We start from the raw sequence: 21,514 nt of genomic DNA on the forward strand, positions 1-21,514 counted from the left end.
CATGCCCAAATTGTATGTATTGTTGTTCCCATTTCCTTACAGCGAAAACATCTGTCTGATAATGTTGGATCCCATTCTTTTAATTTTTGAGGAGTGATATATAACCTGTGTAACCAATTATACTGTATCATGAGTAACTTTGTGTTTATTGTTAACTAATATGGCTACACCTCTAGCTTTTCAATTATATTATGCTGCCGCTACGTATTGTACGCAGTCTCTCTTTAATTTGTTATGTTCCACTTCAGTTAGATGCATTTCCTGCACAAATGTTATATCTATTTTTCCTTTTTTCAGTAAATTTAATAGCCTCTTCTTTTTAATTTGGTTATGTATTCTATTAATGTTTATAGTCATAGAGTTCAGCGTGGCCATCTTATATCTTGTTTACACCTCTTTTCTGCTTCCTCACCACCACCATCCCCCTTTTCCCCATTTTCATCTCTCAGTTTTCCCTTTTTAAGTTCAATGTATGACAACATATTTAAAACATAAAATACTCCAACAATTCCCACACCCAATATTACCTTAACCCCAAATGAGTTGCCCCCTTATCCCTTGCCGGGGAACCACAACTCACCTTTCCATTTGGATTGCGATCTTGCTCACAAGCGTCAACTGATTTCGCAGTGACGGTTATTCTCTCCCCTCTCTTCCCCACCCCCCCCAGAAAACACTTTTTTACATATATAACAAAGCTCTCCCTTTTTTCCCCCTTACTTCCCTCCTTCCCCTCTCTTTTCCCTCTTTAGTTCTTTATATATACACGTTGTTTTTACATCTTCATATATACTTTATCACCTTTCTTCATTCTTATTACATCTCTTCATCTCTCTTTCTATCCTCCAAACGCTCTGCGAATTCTTGTGCTTCCTCCGGATCCGAGAACAGTCTGTTTTGCTCCCTGGGTATAAATATTTTAAGCATGGCTGGATGTCTTAACATGAATTTATAACCTTTTTTCCATAGAATCGATTTTGCTGTATTAAACCCTTTCCTCTTTAAGAGTTCAAAACTTATGTCTGGGTAAAAAAATATTTTTTGACCCTTGTATTCCAATGGTTTATTATCTTCTCTAATTTTATTCCTTGCCTGTTCCAGTATATTTTCACTTGTTTATCTCAAAAATTTTACTAAGATGGATCTTGGTTTTTGATGTGCCTGTGGTTTCGGAGCTAATGCTTTGTGTGCCTTTTCTATTTCCATTTCTTCCTGCATTTCTCTCGTTCCCAGGATCTTGGGGATCCATCCTTTTATAAATTCCTTCATGTCTGTGCCTTCTTCACCCTCCTTCAGGCCCACTATTTTTATGTTGTTTCGCCTACTATAATTTTCCAACATATCATTTTTTCTGAGATAACAACTCTTGTGTCTCTTTAATTTTTTTGTCATTTTCTTCCAATTTTCCTCGTCATTTACTTCCATTTCTACAGCTGTTTCTCATTCTTCCACATTTTCTACTCTTTTCCCTATTTCTGTCATGACCCGTTCTAAACTTTGTATTTTATCTTTTCATTTTTCTTTTAATTATACTAAATTCTAATGACAACCATTCTTCTAATGCTCTCATTTGTTCTTCAAAAAAAACTTTATCTATATTCTCTCCATCTGTTTTACCTTCTATTTCTCTGTGTCTTCTTCTTCCTCTTCTTCTGTGTTTGTACCTGTGTTTGTGTCTTCTTCTCTTCTTTGTATCTGTGTCTCTTCTGATGAGTTGCTTGTATTTCTTTGTTGGGCCTCTTCTTGCTGTGCCTCTTGTTGTTGATCCTCCCCTCCTGGGTTGCTCATGTTGGGCCTCCTGCTGCTCCTCTTGCCGTTCATCCCGTCGACTTTCTTCCTCGCCTGATTCCTTACTCCCTCTCCTGCCGCCTTCCTCATCTTCCAGCTGAGAGCCCTAGTGTCGGGCATCCCTCAGCTAGTCACTCTGTGTTTTCTTGCTCCTTGGCTGAGCCCCCCTCCCGTCAGTGTTTCCTTTTACCTCTGATTTCTCACTGCGCACTTTTGCAGTCCACTGGTCGGGGGGGGTTGCGACTCCGCGGGGCTGGCACAAACCTTGAAGATCAGACGCTCTTCGCCACCACAGCTCCCTGTTCCTTCGTGCAGGTAATGCCTTCTTCTTTCTTTTATAACCATATAACCACTTACAGCACAGAACAGGCCAGTTTGGCCCTACTAGTCCATGCCGTAGCAAATCCCCACCCTCTTAGTCCCACTGACCAGCCCCCTCTAGTCCCCTCCTATCCATGTAACGATCCAGTCTTTCCTTAAATGTAACCAATGATCCCGCCTCGACCACGTCTGCCGGAAGCTCATTCCACATCCCCACCACCCTCTGCGTAAAGAATTTTCCCCTCATGTTCCCCTTATAATTTTCCCCCTTCAATCTTAAACCATGTCCTCTAGTTTGAATCTCCCCCTTTCTTAATTGAAAAAGCCTATCCACATTTACTCTGTCCCTTTTAAAATCTTAAACACCTCTATCAAGTCCCCTCTCAATCTTCTACGCTCCAGAGAAAAAAGCCCTAGTCTGCACAACCTTTCCCTGTAACTCAGATCCTGAAATCCTGTCAACATTCTCGTGAACCTTCTCTCTACTCTCTCTATTTTGTTTATATCTTTCCTATAATTTGGTGACCAAAACTGTACACAGTACTCCAAATTTGGCCTCACCAATGCCTTGTACAATTTCATCATAACCTCCCTACTCTTGAATTCAATACTCCGATTTATGAAGGCCAACATTCCAAATGCCTTCTTCACCACACCATCTACCTGAGTATCAGCCTTGAGGGTACTATTTACCATAACTCCTAAATCCCTTTGTTGCTCTGCACTCCTCAATTGTCTACCATTCAATGTATATGACCTATCTAAATTTGCCTTTCCAAAATGTAGCATCTCACATTTATCTGTATTAAATTCCATTAGCCATTTCTCAGCCCACACCTCCAGCCTTCCTAAATCACCTTTTAATCTACGGTAATCTACCTCACTGTCCACAACACCACCAATCTTTGTGTCATCCGCAAACTTGCTTATCCAATTCTCCACCCCTACTTCCAGATCGTTAATATATATATAACAAATAATAGTGGACCCAGGACCGAACCCTGAGGAACTCCACTAGTCACCGGCCTCCAGTTGGACAAACAATTTTCTACCACTACTCTCTGACACCTCCCATCCAACCACTGCTGAATCCATTTCACTACCTCTTTATTTATACCTAATGCCTCCACCTTTTTTCCTAACCTCCTGTGGGGAACTTTGTCAAAAGCTTTACTAAAGTCCAAATAGACAACATCCACAGCTTTCCGTTCATCAACCTTTTTTGTAACCCCCTCAAAGAACTCAATCAGGTTTGTCAAGCATGATCTACCCCTGACAAAACCATGCTGATTACTCCCTATCAATCCCTGTACCTCCAAAAATTTGTAAATAGCATCCCTCAGAACACTTTCCATCAAGTTGCCCACCACAGACGTCAGACTTACAGGCCTATAATTCCCAGGTTTGCATTTGGACCCTTTCTTAAACAGAGGAACCACATGCGCCACCCTCCAATCCTTTGGCACCACCCCCGTGGCCAGTGACATCCTAAATATCTCTGTTAATGGCCCCACTAACTGTCCACTAGCCTCCCTGAGTGTCTTAGGGAATACTTTGTCCGGTCCGGGAGATTTATCCACCTTTATCTTTTTTAGCACAGCCATCACTACCTCCTCGGTTATCCTTATATGCTTCATGACCTCCTCACTATTTTTCTTTACTTCAACTGGTTCAACATTTTTTTCCCTAGTGAATACCAAGGCAAAGAAATCATTCAAAATTTCCCCCATTTCCTCAGACTTCTCACTCAGCCTACCCTTGCTATCTACAAGGGGTCCAATTTTATCTCTCACTAATCTTTTACTTTTAATGTACTTATAGAAACCCTTTGGATTTATTTTTACTCTGTCAGCCAAAGCCTCTTCATGCCTTTTTTTGGCCTTTCTAATTTCTTTCTTAAGATTCCTTCTACACTCCTTGTAGTCCTCCTTCAAATTCAGCTCCCTGCTCTTTATACCTCTTGTACACCTCCCTTTTTCTCCTAACCAAATTTCCAATATTCCTCAAAAACCAAGCCTCCCTATGACTTCCAGCCTTTCCTTTGATCCACACTGGGACATAACTACTCTGTACCCTCAAAATTTCTTTTTTGAATATCCTCCATTTTTCATTTACATCCTTACCTGAAAATATCCTGTCCCACTCAATACTCCCCAAATCCCTTCTTATTCCTTCGAAATTTGCTCTTTTCCAATCCAGAACCTCAACTTTAGGCCTCTCCTTGCTCTTCCCTAAAACTACCCTAAAATTAACAGAATTATGATCACTAGACCCAATTGGTTCTCCAGCATTTTCTGGTGACTTTTCTTTTTTTCCTGTTGTTTTTACTTTTTCCTTCTTAGGTGCCATCTTCTTTCTATTCTCTGCAACTTTATCTTCTATTTCTTATACTTTATATTTGTTAAGCTTTGTCTTTTCTTGACTTTTATTTCTTTTTTTCTGGAGACGGCTGGTTTTACCCTACCGGCCACTACTCCATCACGTGATTCCAATGGAGGGAAGGCTTTTTAAGCATTAAAATAATGTTTAATTCTCACAAAGAAAAAATGCTGCTGCCACTGATCACTGACACCTCCCCATGCAGTTGCTGGGAGCCCATGATCCCTGCTGCCACCGGCAGCTTGAGGTCCCCAGTTCAACTCCACAAAAACTTTGGATAATTGAGGATTGCTAATTTGTTTCAGATATTCTCATTTATCCAAAACTTAATTTTGTGTGTGTGTGTGTGTGTGTGTGTGTGTGTGTGTGTGTGTGTGTGTGTGTGTGTGTGTGTGTGTGTAAACTATGTAGCGTCTGCCACCGCAGTCCTATCATATAAATGCTCACTACTCACAGTTCTCGGTAGAATTCCTTTAATTACGCGATCCACCCTCTTTTACGTCACTTCCAGCTTGGAAGCCACAAACAGGAAATGACATCACACCACATCCATGAAGCAAAACAAAAGCATATGTTTCTGCCCCAAGACTTCGGAGGCCCCACACTATCTTCTCGGGTGAGTACACCATGGCGGTTCGGCCCATCCCAGGCTGTGACCGCTCGGCCCGCTACATATCTCTCTCTTTCTCTCCTTATACATCTCTCCCTATATATATTTACATAAAAATTTGCTACACAAGCCATTTATACAAAAAATAAACTGCTTTTGTAGCAAATTTTTACATAATATTTTAAGTATAAATTTTCTATTTTTCAGGCTTACAAAGAAGAGTACATTTGTGAGCAGATACCAGAAAAGAAAAAGAAAGGAGCAGCTTGAAGAGCAACTCAAAAATAGTACCAACACTTGACAGATTTTTACGCCAGTAACAGAGAAGGATCCATAAACCCAAGGTGATCAGAAAAGTCCAAAACAACCACAGCCAAGTGCCTCTGCTCCTGAGACAACAGAGTCTGGAATATCAGTAGAGGAAAGTGATGCAAATGTGAGTGCTGCAGTTTTCCCTAATGTGGAAGCAATATTACGATTATTCTTATGTTTGACGGTAAAAAATTATTCAGGAGGTCATTTTTACAGCTAAAGAGAGTCAAAAATGAACTGAGAACAACCACGTCTCAAGAAAAACTGGCTGCACTTTGCATCTTGTGCATAGAAAGTGATAAGCTGCGTAGCATATCATTTGAGGACACAATTCATGATTTTGCTTTTAGGAAATCAAGAAAGAAAATGTTTTAAGTTGTAGGCCTATCTGATATCATTTTTCTGATTTTGCAAACAAAAATCATTATTACTTATATTAATAAAAGTGACCCTAATTATTTATTTTCTCAGCATTTTGTATATATATATATATATGTTAATAAATGTAATTTTGAAAATAATTTTAACATAAAAGTATTGTTTCCAGGCTATACTATATTATAATCTCTGATATAGATCAAGCCAACCAAATGGTAAATATGTAATCAGTAAATGCATTCATTTGAAAATAATTTGTATTTTTTACTTTAAATGTCTTGCTATTAAATAACTAAAAGGCATATATGTCTGCAAGTTTTGAGAGATCTTCTGATGTAATATTTTAAACAAGGGGCCTCAAAGCTTTATATAGCTTAGGGCCTCAGCAAGTCTAAATCCGGCTCTTGACGTTGTGAACAGCAAAGGAAGTTTTAAAAGCTTGCAAAGGGATCTGGACCAGCTGAAAAATGGCATATGAAATTTAATGCAGACAAGTGTGAAGTGTTGCATTTTGGAAAGACAAGCCAAGAAAGGTTGTACACAGTGAATAGTTGGGCACCGACAGAGGGACCTGGAAATACATATACATAATTCCATGAAAGTGGTGTCACAGGTGGTTAGGGTTGTCAAGAGAGCTTTTGGCATATTGGCCTTCATAAATCAAAGTACTGAGTATAGGAGCTGGAATTTTATGGTAAAGTCATATAAGGCATTAACGTAGCCAAATTTGAAATATTGTATGCAGTTTTGGTCACCTAATGACAGGAAAGATATCAATAAGATACAAAGAATGTAGAAAAGATTTCCTAGGATGTGGCTTAGACTTCAGGAATGGAGTTACAGGGAAAGGTTAAACAGGTTAGGACTTTATTTTCCCTGGAGTGTAGAAGAAAGAGAGAAGATTTGATAAAGGTATTTAAAATTATGAGGGGGGATGGACAGAGCAAATGTAAATAGGCTTTTTCCATTGAGAGTGGGTGAGATACAAACCAGAGGATATCGGTTAAGAGTGAAAGGGGGAAAAGTTTAGGGGGAACTTCATGCATGGACGGGGGAGACATGGAGAGCTGTGGAATGGGTGCAGGTCAGTGGGACTAGGCAAAAAAGGTTCAGCACAGACTAGAAGGGCCAAAGGGGCCTGTTTCTGTGCTGTAGCATTCTATGATTCTAAAGGCCTTGCTAAAGTCCATCTAAACCAGTGAATTTTCAAACTTTTTCTTTCTACTCTGTGATAAGTAAGGGATTACTTAAAGTGGGATGTGAGTCAGAAAAAAAGATTGAGAACCACTGCTCTGGACCCAATTGTTACTGAAATATTTTGCTTGTGAAAATTTGTCATTGGCCCATTTCCTTTGGAGTTATGAAACCGTGAATATAATGAGTTAACTAGTGGTTAAAGCAGGGGTTTTTAAACTTTTTCTTTCCACTCACATACCACCTTAAGTATTCCCTTACTAATCACAGAGCACCTATGGCATAAGGTGGTATGTGAGTGGAAAAAAGAAGTTTGAAAACCACTGGTATAGATGATGTCTATTGCACTGCCCACATCAATCTCCTTGTCCTTCTCTTCAAAAGATTCGATCGCGAAACACAATTTCACTTGTGAGAGATGTGTTTAAGATTACAGTTTGCTGGAGGCAAAAAAACTGGGGTCATAGTCTAGAAGGGTACTGGAATAGTGAATGATCTGGCAAATATTTAAAGTATTCATGGTTCAAAGAGCTCACTTACTTGGCAGTTTTTTCAGCTTCTTCATTTATTTCCTTTCTCATGATTTCTATTTCGGCTTCATGTTCTTTCCGCAAGGTATGTTGGTCTTTCTGTAGCTTAGCACGTTCTTTACGCAACTTTTGTTTTTCATTTTCTGTCTCTTCCAGTTTGCGACCCAAATCAGCTTGCTGCCCTCGCATGTCATCTAGCAACTTAAGGAGCTCCAAATCAGATTTTGCCTTCTCTTCAGAGCTTTCCTCGAAGGTCTTGAGCAGAGACACTTTTTCCTGTAATTGGTCCTGCAGAACCTTTATCTCCTTTTTGTAGCCCTCAGTTAAAGAACTGCTCTCTAGTTTTTCCTCATTCTTAATGCCATCCTTTGGAGAGAGATCACTTTCCACTTCCATCATTTGTTTCTCAGTCATTTCCTTTCCCCTTTGCAACTCTGCAATTTTCTTTTCCATCTCATGTATCTGTTTGTCTTTTGAGCTCAACTGCAGCATTAAATCATCCAATTTATCTGTTTTCTCTTTTTGCTTTTGTGCCAACAAGTGATGGACACATTTTTGTTCTACAACCTCTTGTTGCTGTTCCATTTTTATTTCCATATTCTTTTCTGCTCCAGCTATTTCTGGATGTTCTTCAATCTTCACGTGAGACTCAGTGACCTCTTCAGAATTATCTGTTCCATTGTTAGTTTCTTTGTAGTTTTGCATCATCTCATCTCTTGCCGAAACTTCGTTCTGTAGAACCATTACTTTTTCTTCATAGCTTGTTCTTAAGGCTTTCAGAGAGTTCTCTTTCTCAAGTTCTATTTCTTTTCTCACTTTATCAACCAACTTTTCTTTTTCTGAAGCTACTTCATCTTCTAAACTTTTCAGTTTGTCTTCCAAAGCCTCATTCTTTGCACCTTGCATCTCAGCTTTTTGTTTATAGTCTCTTAGCTGTTCCTCCATGCATTGCTCTTTCTCTTCCATTTGGCTTATTAACTGCCTCCTTATTTTTGCAATTCGCTGCTCTGCTTTTCTCTTAAGTTCAGCTATTTTAGAAGCACTCTCCATTTTCACTTTAGTTTCCAAATCCTTCAATTCCTGTTCCTTGTCATTTTTAAGATCCAACTCAAACTGTTCCAATTTATTTTGTTTCCTTGAAATCTCAACCTTCAGCGACTCCATCTCTTGCTCCAATCTTTCAATTTTTTCCTCGGCATCCTTGAATTTGGTGCAGTGCTCAGAAGCTTTGGCTTTAACCTCTTCAAGCTGCAGCACCGTCTCCTGCAACTCGAGTTCCTTCTGATGCAACTGTTTGTTGGCCTCTGCAACTTCGGATTCCCCAGGCTTTGTAGCAATATCTTGATCAAGCTCCGCTATTCTAATTTTAGTTGCTTGCAGCTCAGTGTTCAGATCATTAACTAATTTCTCTTTCTCATTTTCTGCATGTTCCATCTCACTTCGAAGGTCTTGTAATTTGTCAGTCAGCTTTCTTACCTCTTCTGAGAGTGACGATAACTGGCCATCCTTGTCTTCATTCTGCTTAACAGACATCTCAAATTTTGACTCCAGCTCTTTTATTTTGTTGTTATTCTGTGCAAATTTTGATTCTGCTTTCTTCTTCCACTCTATTAACTTGTTTTTATATTGATCTACCTGTCCAAGAGCTGAACTTTTCTCTTGAGAAACAGCTTCAAAGCTGGCAGATAGTTGAGCTACTTGGTCCAGCAGCTTTTGATGTTCCTCTTGATGTTGTTTGTTGAGCAGAGAGATAGCTTCTTCTTTATGTGCAAGATGAACAGAGTGCTCAAGCTGCAACTTTAAATTCCTTACATTTTCCTCTAAATTTAAGATGTCCAATTCCTTTTCCTTCAGCTGTTCAGAGATGGATTTGCACATCTTTGTATTTTCTACCAGCTCTGCTTCATGGCGCTTAATGCATGCCTCCTTCTCTTCTAAAGCCTGATTGCTGAGTTTGTTATTTTGTTGTAGTGTGCCATGCTCTGCACTGATGGTTTGCAATTCAGATTTCAAGGCCTGAAAGTTTTGTTCCTTATCTTCCAATTGTTGGGTGATACGTTGTACCGAATCGTTTAATAAAACATTGTGGTCTATTAACTCACGAACGTGAGCTTCTAAATCATCAATTTTACAATTTTTGCTCATAAGTGCCTTTCTTATCTTCTCAATTTGAGTTTGGTCAACCGTCATTCGCTCATGAAGGTTGCTGATTTTATCAAAGCAGAACATAGAGAATTTATTCATTTGTTGCTCTATTTTGTCACCTGCAGCATTGACACAATTTGTTAACTGCTTGATTTGGTTTCCAAATTCAAGTTCACTCTTCAGGTCAACAGATTTTTCTTTCGGCGCTTGTTCGCGGCTTTCTTTACAAGGCGAGTTTTCTAATGACCGTAATTTGTCCTCTGCTTCCTGCAACAAATAGTTGAGCTCATGAATCTTTCCCTGGCTTTGTTCATGTCTCTTCTTCTGCTCCCTTAACGCGCTTTCCAATTCTGTTCTTTCCAGCAAAGTTTTACTGGCAGTCTCTTCAAGAATCTCTAATTTAGTTTTAAGAACGATTTCACTTTCCATCAGAGCACTAACTTGATGAGAAGCTTCTCTTAGCTCATCTCGGAGCTGCTGTATTTCATTTGCTCTGGAAGCAACCTCCTCTGTAAGCTCTGCTATCTTCTTGGATAGTTTGTCCTTCTCATCTCTGGAAGCTTCAAGGCAGAGTTTCATTTCTGTGAATGCTTCTTCCTTTCCCTGAAGCTCAGTCTCATGTTTTTCTTTCAGTTCTTTCTTCTGCTGATCCAATCTGTTCTCCCAACTTTCATTCAATTCTGCAACCACTTTTTTGTGACTCTCATTTAGACTTTCCATTTGCTGTTTCTTACTAGATTCCAAATGGGCTATTGTTTCATTAATGCCTGTAGAATTTTTGTGTGCCATTTCCACAATCCTTTCATTCAAAATTTGTTCTCTTTGAATCAATTCCTCCTGCTTCTTTTCCACCTCTGCTTTCAGTTTAATCTCCTGTTCAGAAAGTTGAACTTTGAATTTTTCTTGCATTGCTTTTCTATTTTCCTTCAACTTTTCCAACTTTGCTCCAAGTGTTCTTAATTTCTTCCCATATTCCTCATGAATTGAAGTAATCTGTTGCTCGTAGAGCTTTTGTTTGTCTGCCTGCTGTTGACTTAGCTCTTCTGTTTGTTGTTTTTCAACATTCAGTGCCTGTTGAAGTATCTTTTGCTTTTCCTCAGAACTTTTCTCGGTCTGTACAATATCAGAACCCAGCTGAACAATTCTACTTTCATATTCTTCAGTTAGGGAAGCTATTTTTTCCATCAATTCATTGTTTTTTTCTTCCAAGCCCCTGAATTCTTGCGCCTGCAATTTGAAGTTATCTAAATTGACAGTCATCTCATTAAGTCTGGTCTGCCACGACAGTTCTTTTTCTTCAAGATCTCTGTTAAGATTCGACTTCTCAGTCTCCAAGTTCCTCAGCAAGTTCTGAAGTTCCGTTAATTGTACTTCATGCTGTTGACGCTCCTCATCTAGTTTAGAAGTCATCTTTTCTCTTGCGTCTTCCTGCTCATTCTTTAGGGCGAGGCTCATAACTTCAAGTTCTGCAGAAACCACTGCAGCCTCTTTTCGAACTGCTTCAAGCTCTTTTGTCAAACCTTCTTTTTCTGTTTGTAACTCTTCCAGATTTTTGTCCTTTTCCTCGAGAAGACAGTGCAGGTTATTTAACTTCTCTGTTAATAGTTTCTCAGCTTCATTCATGGAGAGCTCATTGTCTTTTCTCACAGCTTCGATTTTTTCATCTGAGTCTATTTCTTTCTGTTTTAGTTTTTGCTCAAAGTCTTCCTCAATTGACTGTAATTTATTTTCCAACTCTTGGTGTGATTTAAGTATTTCTGTCATCTCTGTGGACAGAACCTCCAACTCAGTTTGTTTCAAATCGAGCTTCTCCAGTGTTTTTTTGTTCATTTCCTCAATGTGTGCATGAAATTGTGTCTCCTTCTCCTTCAACTGTGTTTCCAGTTCTGTACGTTTTACTTCAAGCTCTTCCACTTTAGCCTGCTGCAGATACAATTTTTCAGTCCATAATCGTTCGACCTCCTGACTTCTATTTTCCAGTGCTACTTGGTGCTTTTCAATTAAAGCTCTCATTTCTTCTTTGCATTTGGCCTTCTCTGCCTCACACTCTTCTGATTTCATTTCATTGTCTTGTGATCTTTGTGAAAGTAAACTCTCCAATTCCAATACTCTCTGTAAAAAAAACAGAAGACAGGTACTCTAAATTTTACATGCCTCGTGTATGTTGTGCCAATGAGTTTGCTGGAAATCTTCATCAAACGTTTGGTTAATGAACAAGGCAAATAAAGTTAGTCCTCCAAAGTTTGCCCTTAACCAATCTACAAAAGGATTAAGAAACTACAAAACTTCTATTTCAAAATTTAAAAAAATATACATCACAAAACACCAATTAAAAAAAAGTCATCCCTAAAAATAATGGGCCATATTTTTTACTCCGAACAAAAGGAAAGGCCTTCACATCACTCTAGCTGCCCATAGGTATTCAGTTGTCAAACCACCATGGATTTTACACTTTCAATCTTCTGTAGGGGTCCTGTGACATCTGACAGTAGGGAAGTTGTTCAATTCGGCAAACTGGATAATTCTTATGAAACACAATGCAAAAAGTGAAACAGATTTACAGGAATAAATATTAGCTAACAGGCAAGAGATCAATGGAAATAAACAAAAAAAGTACGACCAAAAAAAATTCTATCATGACTTTTATTGTCAGAATGAAATTGTAGACATAAAATTTGGCTTCAAATGTAATTATGACTGATCTTGTTATTCGAACACTTGGTACACAAGAATGATACAGATTAAGTTTTCTCTCACAAACAAAAAGATTACATTTTTCAAGCAGTGTCTTTGGAGAGAGAAAGAATCAATATTTCAGATCAATGGTCGTTCATCAGAATTGGGACTTTACCGCAAACTCCCACTGCAAACTTCATTATACTTTCTTATACTCTGCATCCTACAAGGACTTAGTTTTGTTAAATTAGTTCCTCCGTCCCTGACACATCTACTCCCATGACAATACTTTTTCATAGGTAACTTGAGATCTTCTTTCTGTCAGGTAATCGACACCACCAGCGTACCCAGGATTGTTCTCTCACCTTTTACATCCCTCCCTTTCACACCTGGTTACCCAAGACTCATCATCCTTCCACACCTGGCTTTCACTGGGCAACACCCACATTCTGAGCTACTAGATTTCTTCTCCCTTGGTTCACCTTTCTTTATACCCACCCTCACCTTATTTCATCTGCCCACAATCCCTTCTTTATCTGGTTCTACCTATGAGCTTTTCCCCCACCACTACATTCTTCCCTCTGCAATATCAGCACTCACGCAGGATCTCAACCCAAAACATCAACCATCCCTTTGCCTCCACAGATTGCTGCCTGACCTGCGGAGTTCTTTCAGTTAATTTTTTTTTGCTCCAGCTTCTAGCATCTTAAGTCACTTTATTATTTTTCTACTTCTCCTTCAGTGTTTGCAAATGCATTTTCAAAGAAAACCATTTTGAAATTGAATCAACAAGGTTAAGGATTTCAGAAACATTTTATAGTTTCCCTTCCTGACAAAACTGCTTTCAGACATCTGGCTAGGAATCTGAAATACAAAAATATTGAAGACTTGTGACAATCTTCCACAAGTATGTCAATATTTTAGCACCTTTAGTCCTTGAAATTTGGTATCTAACTTCATGTCTCTCGTTCACTATTTCTTCCTGAATAAATGCGAACAAAAATTTGGGCTAAATTACTGCTTGGCTGTTTGCTATCTTCAACCTCTTGCCTACTCAGTCTTTGATCCCCATGAAAACAAGATGTGGCAGGTAAATTAAATAAGAATTCTGCACCATTTTTCACTTGAAAGAGACAAGTAAAACCCCACAAATACTTGAAGATCTGCAATTGGATGGGAGGGAGGAACTCAGGAAAATTACCATCACCAGCACAGTGGTGTTCAGCAAGCTATTGAAGTTTTTGGCTAACAAGTTCCTATAGACCATCTGAGAGCCCTCTCAAGGCAGCTGATGTGTTAATTTACTGAAGTGAGAGCCTTGTACTTAATGACCACAAGACTAAGGTTCTTGACCATCCTGCCCTTGCTGCACCTCTCTCGTCTTTGACAATAAAGAATCATGTTTTCCAGGGAAGACAGACCTCACATATCATCAGTCATCACTCGGCACTGGCAGACGTCAGTCAAGGTAGTGGTATATTTTGTCAAAGTAGAAGCAAAGCCTTTGGTTGACTGAGAAAAACAGTATTTGAAAACCAAGAGTTCAGACCCAATTCAAAATTTATGGGCTTCCAGGTGGAAGCAATCTCTGGTCTTCAATATGCTTCTGAGACATAACTTCCTACACCATACATCTTAAGATACTGGACAAGCAACCACAACAGTGTCACAGCAAAATCCTTCAAATTCACCTGAATGTGAATGATAGCAGCATTCTTTCCCATGCAACCTTGGCCACAATAGCGTGGATCTCCCAGTAGCCACCTATTGCAATTCCCAGTCTCATTCCCTGCTGACATGTCTGTCCATAGTCTCATGCACTGCCAGACTGAAACCACCCACAAATTGGAGGAACACTACCTCATCTTCCGCCTGGGCACTCTCCAAACAAATGGCATTAACATCGACTTTTCCGGTTTCCATTAAACCCCCACCCCCTCAACTTCTTTTCCCCATCTCCTTTCCTCGTGCTCTGTCTCCCTTATTTCCTTTTTGCCGTTGTTCAACTCTGATTTCACAGAGTTAAAATCAATTTTCACCTTTCCTCTCATCGTATCCAATTTACACTTTTTCTCTGCTGGCCTATATTCCTTCCCCTCCCATTCTTCCCCCTTCTTTCCCCAGCTTTTAATTAGATGCCTGTCTTCTTTCACTCATACCTTAAGGAAGGATTCAGGCCACAACATCAGTAATATATCTTTACCTTCTATGGACATTGAAAGACTAGCTGAGTACTTCTAGCATTTCTGTGTTTTGACAATCACAATGTCTGCAGACTTCGGTGTTTCATCCCATGCAACATCCCCAGCATCAAAGCCCTTGTTACACTCAGTCAGTTACATTGAACATGCCACCATATCTGAAACTCTCATTTATCCAAATGTTTTGGAGCCAAACTGACCAGGGACCTTGGGCTCCTGGTGGCAGCAGGGACCTCAAGCTCCAGGGCAGGAGTGGGATTCTCAGGCTCCTGGCACGAACGGGCTCTTGGTGGGGAAGTGTCAGTGATCAGCGGCGGCCAGCATTTTTTTGATGAAAACTAAACATTATTTTAATGCTTAAAAAGCCTTACCATGTTGTTTTAACACTGTTACAAATGATTTGCTGTTGCTACTGGGTTGGGTTTTTTTAAAATAAAATTACTGGTTCTCCAAATAAAAAGTTTATCCGAAAAAGGCCCAGTCCCGACCATTTTGGATATCCGGAGTTGTATACTATAGTGGTAAGAAGACAAATGATACTTAGAGGTTGGAAGAATTTGGGGGTGGGGGATCCATCATTTCAGGATTGGGCCTCAGAAATGGCAGCGTTTGAATGCATGTCCTACAAATAGTTTGATAAATTGGACATCGATACACAAAAATGGGGCAACTATCTAGGTTTCCTGGGGAGAAATAGTGGTGGATGTTATGGTGAAGCATATTAAAGAATGGCAGTTTTTTTTCTGTTTATTAGAGACATCTAAATAGACCTAGAAGGTTATTATATTGATATTTTTTGCTGCCATGTTTGTTTCAATTTTATGGATAAATTTAAGTTTTGTAGCTTATGATTTACATAACTTTGACACTGACTCAAGGGTTTGGGGAAACCATTTTTAAAAAGAACTCAATAAACTATAAATCATGAACAATTATAGGAAAACTATTTTGTGCAATGATGGGAATTATGCATCTTTTACATCAGTGCTGGTTCCAGCCAAAGAGCTACCCTTGTTGCTTTCTCCGGTTCCCAAACTTCAAAATGTATATTAATTCAGAAGCTACATTTATAACTGGCAAAGATAAAGCACATAAATTTATCTAACCGTTTTGCTCGTTTCCAATTCTGCTTGAAGTTCCTGCAATTGCTTTGCTGCTTGTGCCTGAATAGCCTCTCTTTGCAATCCTTGTTCTTCCAATGCCAGCAAAGTTTGCTGTTCTTTCTCTTGGTGTTGTTGCCGATACTCAGCATGACATTTATCCTGTCAAAATATATTTTCAGCAAGTTAATAAATGATGAACCACACTCAAGCGACAGACAGCGTTTGAGAGATGAAGTTATCAATGGAATGAAATACAAATGGAAAAAATCAATCTTAAAAGTTTAGTGTGTGAATTTTTTTTGATTTTCATGTCAACAGTCTAATTTGGAAGGTTCCTATCTGGCAAATGGAATTCAAAACTGGAGTCTTCCTCACCTCTTACCCCCCCACCCCACCACCACCAACATGATCTACTGGGATCGTTATCTGAAGAAGGCACGCAAAAATCATTAAGGACCCCCTCCCACCCCACACACTGCATCTTTCAGCTACGCCCTTCAGGAAAGGGATAGAAGAGTATTAGAGCCAGTCCACCAGGTTGAGAAATAGCTTCTTCCCATGGCCAGTGAGAGTGGTGAATGACCAAATGAACTACTTACACTAACCCTCCAAGACTCCAATATTTTAAATATATTTATTTTTAAATTTGTTCTGCATATGTATTCCTTGTCTGTATGGTTATGTCTGGATTTATGTTTGCATGTTTTTGCACGGAGGACTGGAAACACTTTTCTTCAGATTGTACTTGTGCAATCAGATGATAAATAAACAAAGTTGAAATATAATCTAATTAATTTGCAGAAGATCAACAAGGCAAAGAAATAAAATCATAAAAGTGCAAGGGAATAGATGGTTCATCGAGTCCTCGTGCATAAATACTCGAATACAAGAGAACAGGCAGATAATGTGATTTATAGGGCACACCAGATATTTGCCTTAATTACTTGAGGCAGAAATTAATGATAAAATTGAAGTTAAAAATTATTAGGGTAAAGTGAGAAACCCTTGTATAGCTCTGGTCACTGAATCAGAATTTATTGTCATGTAATTCAGTGTTTTGTGGCAACATCATCGTGCGAACATTCATATTATAACCATCTTACAACATTACTATCAATAAAAAAATTAAAATAATAGTCCATGACAAAGTGAGGCAGTGTCTTTGGTTCATTTATTATTCAGGAATCTGATGGCAGCGGGGAAGAAGCCATCCTTGTGCCATTGAGTGCTCCTGTACCTTTGTCCCTGATAGTAGCAGAGTAAAGAGTGCATGATCTGGGTGGTGGGGGTCTTTGAGGAGAAAGGCTGATTATTTGAGACTCCACCTCATGTCCTTGATGGAGTGAGGTCTGGTGCCTGTGATGTCGCAGGCTGAGTTATCAAGCCTTTGGAGTTTATTCTTGTCCTGTGAGTTGGCACCTCCATACCAGGCAAAGATGCATCCGGCCAGAATGCACTTCTACCCCTGTAGAAGTTTACGAGAGTCTTCAGTGACATACCGAATATCCTTGGACACCTCACAAAGTATAGGGTGTCATGGTTCTGAGATCATCATCAAGTTTATTGATAAGGCGGTATAATTATGGATGAAAGGAGAGTCCATCTGGACTGGGTCATTTTCTTTGGAATGAAGGAGAACGAAAGATTTAGTTGGAGATAAGCCAATATAAAACATACCCATTCCCCTTAAATTGACTGACCATGAGTAGAGAAAAAAAAATTGCATTCAAAGAAAACCTTAAAATGATCATCTGAAACATAATGATCCATTTTTGCCTGGACATGATTGATCAAAAAAAATCTATCTGAGGCATGTTTAAATTTGTTCCTCTGAACTTACATGAATAATTTTTAAACCTGTGGTTTATTCAAACCATTAACATGAAGCAAAATCCAACCTTCATTTTTTATACACCAGAGTTGCTGTGGCCTTGTAAAATTGAAACTTCCACAATGTGCCTACTGATTGAACTGATCTACAGAAATGTACAGGGGTTGTAGGTTAATTAGGATATTTTGGCAGCATAGACTTGAGGGCAGGAATGGCTTGTTACCTAGCTGTACATCTAATTTAAAAAAAAATAAAAATAGATTTAAATTTAAAATCAAAAGAAAATTGTTTGATCCAAAGGTCCCATCACTCCTCCATAACCTAAATGCTCTAAAACTAAAAAATACTGATTATATAGATACTTTTGATTTGATATTTTAGTTTATGGTTTGAACAACAAAATTAAATCTTACATTGTTGTTTTATACATAGATTGTGTATTCAAATCTGTAAACGTCTTTACCAGTTGTGGCAGTTAAATCTTAGCAAACAAGCTCATATGCAGCAATTTTAATTGGGAATATTTTCAAACATAATTGTTAATCTTATGATTAACTCACGCTACATTGAAAAATGGATACCTTTGAAGAAATTAGGAAACAGCTTAGCAGGAACCAAGCCAGTATCTCCCTGAATGTTGTAACTTCATTGACTTGAATCTCATTTCAAGTACCAAACAAAGCAAGACAGAATCCGACGATTATAGTTTTGTTCCACAAAGTGAACTTTTAACAGCACAGGAAATCATGATTTATGGCATTCAAAGTTTAGATTACACAGTACGTACCAGAGCCATTTTCAGCTGTTCCTGAAACTCCTGCTTGGAAGCCAGAAGTTGCTGCTCAAACTCCCTCTCTTTACTGATCAGAGCTTCCATCTGACTTTTTTCCAATTCTCCAATATGATCTTCAGAGGATTTCTGGAACAAGCAGCAAATTTACATTAGCAACATTCCTCAGAATGCAGGGAACACAAAAGGAAATTAACCACTCAAATAACTGGATCAGTATCCTGAAATCTACTCAGACGTTTCTACTTAATGCAAATCATCCTCCAGCCTAAGCTTTTACCGTACATTCGGGTGAATCTATGTTGTTTACTTTCTCTATGTTCAATGTTCATTCCCAGGGCCCTACCATTCAGCAAGCAAATCCTCCCCTGGTTTAACCTACCGAAGTGGAGCAGCTTACACTTGTTAATTTTTTTAATTACAGGCAGCTACAGTTTTTTTTGTACTACCAATATGTGGTAATTCAGCATCACCTGCAGAAAAAAATAGAATCTCAAGGTTGTATGTGATGTAACACCTTCCCAAGATCGTGTTCTATGGCGAGCTCTCCACTGGCCACCGAGACAGAGGTGCACCAAAGAAGAGGTACAAAGACTGCCTAAAGAAAGCTCTTGGTGCCTGCCACATTGACTACCGCCAGTGGGCTGATATCGCCTCAAACCGTGCATCTTGGCGCCTCACAGTTCGGCGGGCAGCAACCTCCTTTGAAGAAGACCGCAGAGCCCACCTCACTGACAAAAGACAAAGGAGGAAAAACCCAACACCCAACCCCAACCAACCAATTTTCCCTTGCAACCGCTGCAACCGTGTCTGCCTGTCCCGCATCGGACTTGTCAGCCACAAACGAGCCTGCAGCTGACGTGGACATTACCCCTCCATAAATCTTCGTCTGCGAAGCCAAGCCAAAGAAGAAAGAAAAAGAAGAAGAATGTATGTACTCTGACAATAAATCTGTAATCCTTCACATTAACAGTTTTTTCACTGAATTTGAAGTACAATTCCTTGGCGTTCACATGGAACGCTGCTTATTCCACTTGTATCTGTCCATATTTTAAGCATTTTTAACACTCCAACTAGCTATTTGCTAGTCTGCAGGTTCTGACCTTATGGTTCCTATACAGAACCATAAAAAAGACAGCATAGAAACAGGCCCCTTGGCCCATCTAATACATGCCAAACAATTTTTCCACCTTGTCCCATCGAATCTGCACCTGGACCATGGCCCTCCTTATCCCTCCCATCCATGTATTTATCCAAATTTCTTTAAAATTGAACCTATTCATCACTTTTGTATTAAACTATCCCTGCCTCTATCACTTCCACAGGCAGTTTGTTCTATATAAGGTGCCCAATAGGTTCATTTTAAATCTTTCCTCTCTCACTTTAAATTTATGTCCTCTAATTTCATATTCACCTTGTCTGTGGGGAAAACCCTGATCTATGCCTTTGAAACCTTGAAAAAGACCCTTTTCGCTTCCTTTACTTCATGGAGAAAAAGCTTTGTCAATCCAGCCTCTCCTTCTAAATCAAGCCCATCAGTCCCAATAATATTCTTTTAATCTTTTTGTGCACTCTTTCTCACTTAATGATATCTCTCCTAAGGCCAGGTGACTGAAACTGCACAGAATACTCCATGTGATTTCACCAACCTATTGGACAGCTTTAACATGACTTTCATGCTCCTGAACTCAATGCCTTGACCAATCAAGGCAAGCACACTAAACACCTCATCACTGCCCTGTTCACCTGCATTGACACTTTTAGAGAGTTCGACATCAAAGAAACAGATCCAAAGAAATGGGACCACAGTGGCCCACATCCCGCTAAACTATTCCTGTCCACTTTCCTTTCTCCTTGTGTCACCACTTTCACGGAACTATGTAACTTTTTGTTCTACAAAATTTCCCAGGGCCCTACCATAGCAAGCAAATCCTCCCCTGGTTTAACCTACCAAAGTGGAACACCTTACACTTGTCCAAGTTAAATTCCATTTGCAATTCCTTGATCCACTTTCCCAGTTCATCGAGATCCTGGTAAAATCCAAGTGACCTTCTTCACTGCCCACTATACAATACTACCAATTTTGGTCCACTCCGCAAACTTACTAATCACGCTAACCCACATTGTCACCCAAGTCGGTGAAATAGATGACAAGCAACAGTAGATCAGGAAAAAGGCTAAGTTCTGGTAAATGAGATTGGTGAAGATATTGTGTCGTTAACGCGACACAATTACAGTGCCAGTGACCGGGGTTCGAATCCGGCGCTGTCTGTCAGTTTGTACGTTCTCCCCATGTCTGCATGGGTTTCCTCCAGGTGCTCTAGTTTCCACCCACCATTCAAAATGTATGGGGTTGTAGGTTAATGTGGGTGTGATTGGGCAGCATTGGTTTAAATGGCCATTTTTTTTTAAATTATAAAAAAATTGTTGACTTGGTAGTTGTCATGAATGCGGTGGCTGTGTATATGTGCTGCCTGACAACATGACGTGCCTTGGGTGTTTTTCTACAATGAGCGAATTCACAAACAGAATGAGAAATAAAACGGAAAAACCTGAAAACACTCAAAAGGTCAGGACAATATCTGGGAAAATGAAACAGTTAAAATTTCAGGATAAAATCCCCACAATAGAAATAGAAAATGATGGAAACCAAGTTGGTTTCAAGTTGCAGAGGAAGTGGACGGATTGATAGGACAAAGGATAATCTCTGATAGGATGAGACCAGAGTTGGCATGGAGATAAATTACGTAGGTCACCTGCTTGATCATCAGGTCTTATCAGCAGCCCACACAATAAAAAAATCCCATGCTAATCTGTAATTAATGATCCATGTAAATTTCAGATTGACTGATGATCTCCCAACTCTGCACAACTCCACTGGACATATACTGTGAACACAGGCTGTTTAGAAACCACGTTGGAGTTCAACTCGCATCTGTGGTACCCTAGATCCCAATTCCCACTGTTCATTTCTTAAGTTAATTTCCAAGTGGGAGATCCAGAACATTATTTATCTGCCCAAGTTCCTCAATAATCTGATCAAGTTCATTTCACCATGCCTTGGATGTCAAGTCCAAAAAAAGCTAGACTCCGCGACTTAAGACCTGGCCTCAATAATGGGCCATTGATCTAATCCCCATGCAAAAAGATTCCTCTTTGCAGCCTACTTTATTCAGTCTGCAAAGTTCCAGGTAACAGTTGCCCTTGCATTCATAAATCATGTAAAATCTACACATGATATTAACCAGAATCCCAA

General features: G+C 39.3%; 1 protein-coding gene across 7 annotated transcripts in view; it reads right to left on the reverse strand.

The window, feature by feature from the left end:
* Positions 1–21,514, reverse strand: part of golga4 (golgin A4) — a 208,793-nt gene that overhangs the window by 107,606 nt on the left and 79,673 nt on the right. For all 7 annotated transcript variants that reach the window (XM_069920317.1, XM_069920314.1, XM_069920316.1 and 4 more), the window contains 3 exons: positions 18,256–18,387; positions 15,641–15,796; positions 7,523–11,769 (listed from right to left, as the gene is read on the reverse strand). In XM_069920317.1, the coding sequence (XP_069776418.1) occupies positions 7,523–11,769; positions 15,641–15,796; positions 18,256–18,387 (4,535 nt within the window). The remainder of the gene's footprint in view (positions 1–7,522; positions 11,770–15,640; positions 15,797–18,255; positions 18,388–21,514) is intronic.

This window comes from Narcine bancroftii, chromosome 2 (assembly GCF_036971445.1).
Source record: "Narcine bancroftii isolate sNarBan1 chromosome 2, sNarBan1.hap1, whole genome shotgun sequence".
Lineage (NCBI taxonomy): Eukaryota > Metazoa > Chordata > Chondrichthyes > Torpediniformes > Narcinidae > Narcine > Narcine bancroftii.